The sequence below is a fragment of the Corapipo altera genome, unplaced genomic scaffold (assembly GCF_003945725.1).
Source record: "Corapipo altera isolate COAL_440 unplaced genomic scaffold, ASM394572v1 75, whole genome shotgun sequence".
NCBI lineage: Eukaryota > Metazoa > Chordata > Aves > Passeriformes > Pipridae > Corapipo > Corapipo altera.
Window position 1 is genome coordinate 11,740,421 of NW_020884887.1, and position 7,811 is coordinate 11,748,231.

At 44.3% G+C, this 7,811-nt stretch overlaps 1 protein-coding gene across 1 annotated transcript; it reads right to left on the minus strand.

The window, feature by feature from the left end:
* Nucleotides 1–1,811: 1,811 nt before the first annotated feature.
* LOC113946988 (rho GTPase-activating protein 24-like) lies at nucleotides 1,812–3,642 on the minus strand. The gene is made up of 2 exons (XM_027643111.1): nucleotides 3,384–3,642; nucleotides 1,812–2,180 (listed from the first exon to the last, which is right to left on the minus strand). The coding sequence occupies exons 1-2, from the start codon at nucleotides 3,635–3,637 to the stop codon at nucleotides 1,973–1,975; spliced, it is 462 nt and encodes a 153-aa protein (XP_027498912.1). The 5' UTR covers nucleotides 3,638–3,642; the 3' UTR covers nucleotides 1,812–1,972.
* Nucleotides 3,643–7,811: the final 4,169 nt, after the last annotated feature.

Below are 7,811 nucleotides of genomic sequence, written 5' to 3' on the forward strand. Positions count from 1 at the left end.
GTTTAAATGGCAGAAGCTTGAAAAAAATAGTTCCATTGTGGTTATTTTGGGGATGACATAAGTATTTTTGCAAAGACAGTGCTGAGATTTCCAGGCACCTCACAGAGCTCTCTGCCCTAACTCCAGGGGAGGGGAGTTAAAACTCAACTGCTACTTTGATTTAATGGCTTTTAGTGGAGGGTTTCCGATATTAAAGGAGGGATTAACAGCTGCCTTCCTAGAGCCAGGACTAGGGCTCTCAGCCAGCCTTTGGTGTTGTGAAAGCTTCATCTGGAACTGAAATAATTTTTAACAGCAACGTTGCTCTTTCTTGCATGGAGAACTTGGAATTTTTGCCTCTTCTCTACCAGGCTTTGCAAGAGAGTATCTGGATAAAGAAAGGATGCCCAGTAGATCCCAAAGCATCCCTATATTGGATGATAGGATGCTTTTCAGGTGCTTCTTCAGCCACAGAAGATCTAATCCATTAAATACAGAACAACAGCAGTAAAAGAATTAAGCAGGATGATGATGTGTTTTACAAAGTGCTTTACAAAGCATTGCCCAAAAACATTCCTTGCTTATGCCATACCTTTCCTTTTTATTTCCTGCAAGTTTTTGAAGCTGGCAGGGCAGTTTTAGAAAGGTAAGGAGGGAGTGATGTGATTAAACAAGACCCAAATATTTTTTGAGGGACTTCACAAATTGATTTTTTTCATAGCAATGAGGTCTCAAAAAAAAAAAAAAAAAAAAAAGATGGGGAAAAAGAAACAAGAAGAAAAAAGAAACAAGAAGAATGCAAGTGCATGGAATTCTAATGGAAAACCTGCTCATCTGTGCTTGCTTGGTGTGAAGGTAGGGTGGCAAAGACACAGGCTGTTGTTCAGTGATGCACTTGCATGAGTGCATGGAAGGGGTTGGCTGGGGGGCACTTGGGAATGAAGAGCCTGCAACACTGCCTGGGGCTTGGAATAGAGCAGGGCTGTCACACTCTGTGGGCCTTGGGGGGTAAGGCACTGGTTTTTTTGATTCATTCGTATTTGATCTTAAAACAAGCTCCTTGCTCTTCTGTGGGGAAGAAGAGAAACATCTGTGTGGTTTCTGCTTACACACCATCAGCTGCTTCATGGAGACACTGAGCTCTCAGGTAGGTGGCCACTCTTACATTTAATCTTGCTGGAAGAGCAAATAACCAACCACGTGTTTTTATCATACAAAGTATAATTTTAAGTTGGTACTTAAGTAAGAGATACCATGTGTTCACATGAAACTTCTGGAGTAGGTTAAAAGAACAGTGGTTATTTTGTTGATATTTAGCTGTATAAGTGTCATTAATGCTGTATCAAGATAATTAACACAATTCTTGTGTAGAGAGAGGTGGCTCAGGAGGGAGGGACCCTACCAGTGACAGTCTTAAGACTAATCTGTTCTTATTTGAGTGCTGTAGGGAGGCTAATTGTAATCCAGAGGAGCAAATGGCTTTGTAAGGGATCTCCTCCCTCTCCACGGATGAATATCCCTTCAGTGAGAGGAACAGGAGCTCTGGATCCCAGAGTGCTGTAAGGAGATGCAGTATGTGTCTCATTGTTTCTCTGTCTCTAACTGAAACAGCTAATTTGGGGTGCAGGTGAGAGCTCAGCACCCTTTTGAAGCCCATGTAATAACTGGCACCTCTGGGGTGGCTGGTAAAACACTCCAGCAAGCCTGACATCCCTGGATTAAAACCACTGAGGCATTTAGAGCATCACTCAGGGTGACCCAAAAAATACCAGAGTGCTTCCCCAGCACACTGCACAGGCTGGCTTGGGAGGGGGTACTGCAAAGTATCTGAAAGTTTTTTCCAATGGTAAGAGAAAATCCTGGAGTTCAGGGATCCCATGGTTATATAATTGACAGCCAGGGTTTTCCTGTTTAGGGTTCATATTTCACCTCTGAACCCAAGGTGAGGCCTTTCTCTCTCCCACAGCTCCATTCAGAACTGACACACTCCTGTTTATTTCCACCTGTTCATTTCCCCAAAGGTTTCAAAGAACTCCTCCATTTCTTTCTGGAGCATTTCATTTCTTCTCTCTGCATCTTCCTTTGCTCTCTCTGCATTTCTCATCTTCACCTCCACCAGCCTGTACCACTTACGCTGCTGTCCCAGTTTCCAGTGCATCCCCTGGATCTCCAGCTGCAGGGCTCTGTTCTGCTGCTCCAGCCTGTTGGAAACACAGATATTGTGAAGCACAAGATTATTTCCCTCCTTTTTTTTTTTTTTTTTTTTTTTTTAGAAAAGCTCCAGTCTTTTTTTTAAGTTAGCCTTTTTAAACATATGTTCCCATAAATACAAGTATTGGCACCCCCAATACTTTTCCAATTTATGGTGTTATACATGAGAAGCTGCAATTTTTAGTTATCTTAATTTACAGTAAATATAAATAACCATATGGCCAAAGGAGTCAGTTTGGGGGTTGGTTGGGTTTTTTTGGGTTTTATTTTTGTAATAGAATACTACAGTAGTCCAACAATGAATGGCAATGCAACATATTTTAGGAGACACTGAGGATTTTGCTTATATTGCAGTTCCCTTGAACTGCAAGGGAAAATAGAAGTAGAATACAGCAAAGAGATTAAAAAAACCCAAAACACTAAAATCCTAGGAACAGCTCCTTTACTATGAAAAAATTGATTAATATTTCAAGAAATTAAAGATTAAATGGATTTTTTTCTTTGCACAAGGCAAAGTGTAATTCAACATTACCCACCTGCCATCTGTTGAAATGCTGCATATTGAGGCATTTTCTGGTTTATGTCAATTCACATGACATACTTGTAACTTATAACTAATTAACAATATTATATTTAAAATGTTCCTTTTAACTATACAATAGCAAAGCAGCACTATTTGGAAAGTGGAGCCTGAAAATCTTGCTGCCTTTTGGCTTTGATAACAAGTTGTGGCTAAATCTCTATTTAGTTTCTTATCTTAGAAATTGGGAAAATACTTACGAACACTTTCTTCAGAGTTGTTAAAATTCATGGCTTGCAGTTTGTAAAGAATAATGACTTACTGCTAATGCTGCTGAGCAGCCTGCACAATATTCCCTAGAGAAATGCTTGATATTGGATTAAGGCGAAAAGAGAAAATACACAATAGACCAGAGGCTTTTCAAGAGCTCTGCACAGCCCTGCAAAAAATCATATAGATGCTCTGGAGTTCCTCAAGCACCTCACATGAAAAGAATTTGGATAACTCTGAATAATTCCCTACCTAATCCTGTAATGCTGGATCCTGGTGCCATTCCCAGTGGTACGTGGAGGCATTGACTGCAGCAGCATCCACAGACCCTGTACTTGGAGTGGTTGCATTCAGTAGGAAGGGATCCCTTCCCTGAAGCCTCACAGCTTTTAAAATCCTTTACCTTGCAATTTTAGATTCGTACTCAGCCTTCTGTCTGGCCATCAGCATCCTCAGATCTGCAGGGTGGTGCTGTGGGCAGGGTGGGTTTGCTGGCGAGTCCCCGGTGGAAGCACAGCTGTCACTGCTGTCCCCTGGGATGTGTCCTGTGTCCTCCTGCTCCTGCAGAACAGGACTTACAGCTGCACTGGTTTCTTGGCAGTCTTCTGGGTGGGCAAGTCTTGTCAAGTATCTCGAAGGAGTGTTTTTCTCAGACATGGCTCAGCAGCAGGAGCCTGTGGAGCTGCCCAGTCTGCCCCACCCAGGCTCTCCAGCGCTCGCACCCGCTCAGTGCCTCTTTTGCTCCAGAGGAGTCTTTGTCTCTGTGTCTGTCTTGCTCTGCCTTGCCACGGGTTCTGAGAGTTTTCTTCCTCCCCACAGCTGTTTGGAGCTTTTCAAATACTTGGAAATGGTCCATTTTGCTGGGGCTAGGATCTTGTTTCAGGCTCCAGCTTTGCCTTTTGTACACAGCAGGCTGAGGGCTCGAACTGCTGCGCCCGTCTGCTGCCCAGTCCCATTGTCACCATGGCTGGTTTATTCTCATCTCCAGGAGCTACTGCTGCTTTCCTACCCCCACTCTCTTTGCTGTAGTTTGTCTGACATCTGCAGGGGGTCCCTTTGAGAGCTGCCCACCCTTAACTGGTTTCATTCCCAAGCTGGGAGGTGAATTCTGCAGTATTATCCCAGTCCCAGCGCTGTGCAGGGCCTGTTTTGCTGCAAGGAGGAGGCTCCTTGCATTCCCCTTCGCTTATATCAGGAGGGAGACATGTAACGTGTGTTTTGGCTGTGCTGTATCCTGCTGGTCAGGCATGACAAAAATTGCATGGATGTAAAATGGCTCATTGTGCTGCTCATCCCTGGAGCGTCCGCTGCGTCGGCTTCGGCCGACTCCTCCGGTCACGATGCTCCAAGGACAAGAAGCTGGAGGTTAAGGAAAAATAGGCCACATCAGCGATATTCCCATTCCTCTTGGAAAGACATTCTTTGATGTGAATAGATACAGTGTTTATTTTAGCTGTCTGTTCTCACCAGAGAATCAAGCACGGCACAAAAATAACTCGACTGCAACTAAAGGAAGAGCAACCCTTGCAGTTTAAATGCGCATCTCAAAAATAACGGAGATGGTTTAAAATAATCTGAGAAGTTGTTTCCTCTCCCCGACCCCCACCTGTTCAGTCTCATGATACAAAAAGTGAAAATGAGCTTATTTAAGTGCTGCTGTGTTTCTTTAAGTGTTTTCAATACCTCTCTGTGAAAACTTCCTCAGTTTCCCTCAGCCCACCAGACAAAGCTGGGATGTGTTCCCTGCAAAAATTGGGTCTGGGAGGTTATTGAGACATTTTTCCACCTTAATGTGTGCTCCCATCAGTCAGAAGGATCTTTAGAAATTAGCAGGCCTGTGAATGTTTTGGGAATCTAAAGAAGGCCTGAGGTGAGTATGTAAAAGCAATGTAAGGCTTTAGCTGTCTGAGAGGGGAGATGCTGTACTGGAGGAAAGTGGAGAGAAATCCTCTGATTTGATTTTGCAGAAGTAAAATAATAAACTGATTAAAATTCCACCATCAACCCCTACTCCCCACCCATTGCTGCAGTTGCTGCAACCTAAACTTTTCCTCCAGAAAAAGATCTTCCAGAGTATTACTGTGCTTTACAGGAGTCCTGCGACTATTAATAAGCTGACAGATGGCTTCAGTTTCTGATGAATCGGATTCAGTTTCATTGAATTATCTGTTTTCTCCTCACCCCAAAGGAAAGCACAGCTGTGCTGACCAGCAGCTGCTCTTGCACAAACCTGATTTCCACAGGCCCATCCTGGAGAGGGAGCGATCCCAGCACTGCTGCCATCAGGAGACTGGTGGGGAGCTGGTCAGTCAGCTCTGCCTAACCAGGATGGAGGAGCAGGACAGTCAAGGGGTCCCCATTTGAGAGCAGATGGACTGGGAGGAGTCTGGGCCCCTTTGCAGTTATAACAACATGATGTGGGAAGTCAATGGGATATAGGAAATGGGGAGAGCTGTGCTTAAGGCATTTCACCTCTGGTCATGGTCCCCAAGCCCATGTACTGCTGGAACTGGTTCAAGTGGTTCATGTAGGGAGACAGCAGGAGGCAGCAGGTTTTCAGCACATGAGGCTGGGACTTGGGAACAAGCAAACTTTATTCCTGTGCCTCTTTTACAGAGTGGTTGCCAAGCTCCAGGTTAGGAACTCGAAGTCCATCAGAGCACATCAACCGGGTACCACAGCTAGAGCCTCATCTTCTCTGTGCTTCCTCTTCTAATTACAATCTCACTGATGCACAGCACCATATAATGTTGATTTCCTCCCCCACACCCCTCTGGATTTACATTTATTCATATGCCATGTTCTCCTTTCACCTTCCCTGTGGTTTCTCTGGGAAGATTGCTTGTATTAGTTTCCTGACAATGTAAAGGTCAGCGATGAAAAGAGCTGTGTATTTTTTTGCCCTGAGGCAGAGGAAGAGCTCTGTTCCAGACTCTCAGCTTGCAGAGAGCTCGGATGTTTTGAAAAATTGTTTCTTATTTTGGACTGACTTGGGATGGAGCTTGTGATTCTCTGTGATGACCTCTCCCTGGAGCGCAGAGATGCTGCCATGTGTGGTTAAAATTTAACATGCTTGAAATAGTTCCTCCAGGCGAGCTGTGGGACTCAGCCTCCCTCAGTTCTGGTCCTGTGCCAGCTGCCTGTTCCCCTGCATCGCCTCTGAGCTCTAGAATAGAGACCAGAGTACCCTTACTCTGCCTCTTGTGGGGTGTCATTTGCTCTGGGGACAGAGGAGATGTGACTGTTCCAAAAGGGATGTTGATTGGCCCCAGGAACGTGCATGCTTGAGGTTACTGTCTAGCTAAAATCTCACAACTTCCTTCACACAAAAACTCATGAGAGAGTCACAGAATATTGGGATTGGAAGGGACTTTGAAGATCATCTTGTTCCAACTCTTGTCATGGGCAGGGACATTTTCTACTAGACCAGGTTGCTCCAAGCCCTGTCCAACCTGGCCTTGAACGCTTCCAGCTTCTCTTGGCAACCTGTGCCAGGGCCTCACCACCTTCAAAGGGAAGAATTTCTTTCTTAATATCTACCTTCTCTCTGTCCGTTTGAAGCCATTCCCTGTGTCCTGTCACTACACGCCCTTGTCTAAGTCCCTCTCCACTACCCAGTTGGACTGTTGCTGGATTAATCAGCACTTTTTCATCCTCAGACTGGGGCTAGAGATGAGCTTGGCTGCCAGCAAGGGAGAAACCAGAGTGATCTGCACACAGCTTGCAGGGCATCTCCTCGTGCTGGACTCTGCTCTCCCAGCGTGTTAAAATAGCTGCGTGTGGTGTGTGCAGGCAGCCAAATGCTGCTCCAAATGCGGGTGTACCTGGAATAGTTGGGCTTGGCCACACCTGATAACCAGCACTGTGCTCCTGAGTCACCCTGATGCTCTCAATGAGACCCTCCTGCAGCTGGGCTGGAGAACGTGTCCTGATGTGGGGACACACTGCTGGGAGCTGCTGCCCTCTTCAGCAGGATGCAGTTGGAGCTGTGTGTGGGATGCCAGCCTGGATGGGGTTGAAGTTTAATAATTTCAGAGATTCTTTGGGAAAATATTTTAACTCTTTGGTAACAATGACACACTCGCCCTGAGGCATCTCTGCTAAACTTGATGTATTAATGGTTACTTTGGAGTGAGGTCGGGTCCTTAACATTTGTTTGCTTGTCCACATTTATTCAGATTGAACTTCTGTGTTGTAATGGAAAAGAAGACTTCTCATGGACTGACTTATTACAGAATGATTTGTCTTGAGCTGTGTTTGGAAATTAGAACCAATAAAAATGCATGAACTCATTTTTGTATTCAATTCAACTACCTGTAGTCAACATGTTTTGCATCTAAAATTGATTTTAATGCTCTCCTGGTTTGCCATTAATGAATTGAAAGTTTTGCTCTTGCTGGGTTTTTTTTCAGCCTGAACTTCCATGATGTTGGAAGAGTGTATCCCATAGTCTTATCTCTTGTTTTCTTCTTGCAGTTGAATTAAAAATAGTATCAATTCCCTGTGCTTTTTTTTCCAAATCCACTTGGGTTTTTAATTCTGAATGAAATATTTACTGTGCTAAACATGGTGAATAAAGGGAAACAAAGAAAATGATCTCTGTGCACCTTTGGAAAGAGGTCCAGGATAGACCAGCCTTGGCTGGGACAGGCTCTGGATGCAGACACTTTCTGATGTCCTGAGTCTGATCTCTGTTAAACTTTTGGCATCAGTCCTATATTTTTTGGTCACAATCTTTTTGAAAAAAAAAGAAATAGAAATGAAATAATAAAAAGCAAACTTTCGTAACTTGATTTTGAAAGCTGATTACATTTTTAATCTTAGGTTGCCT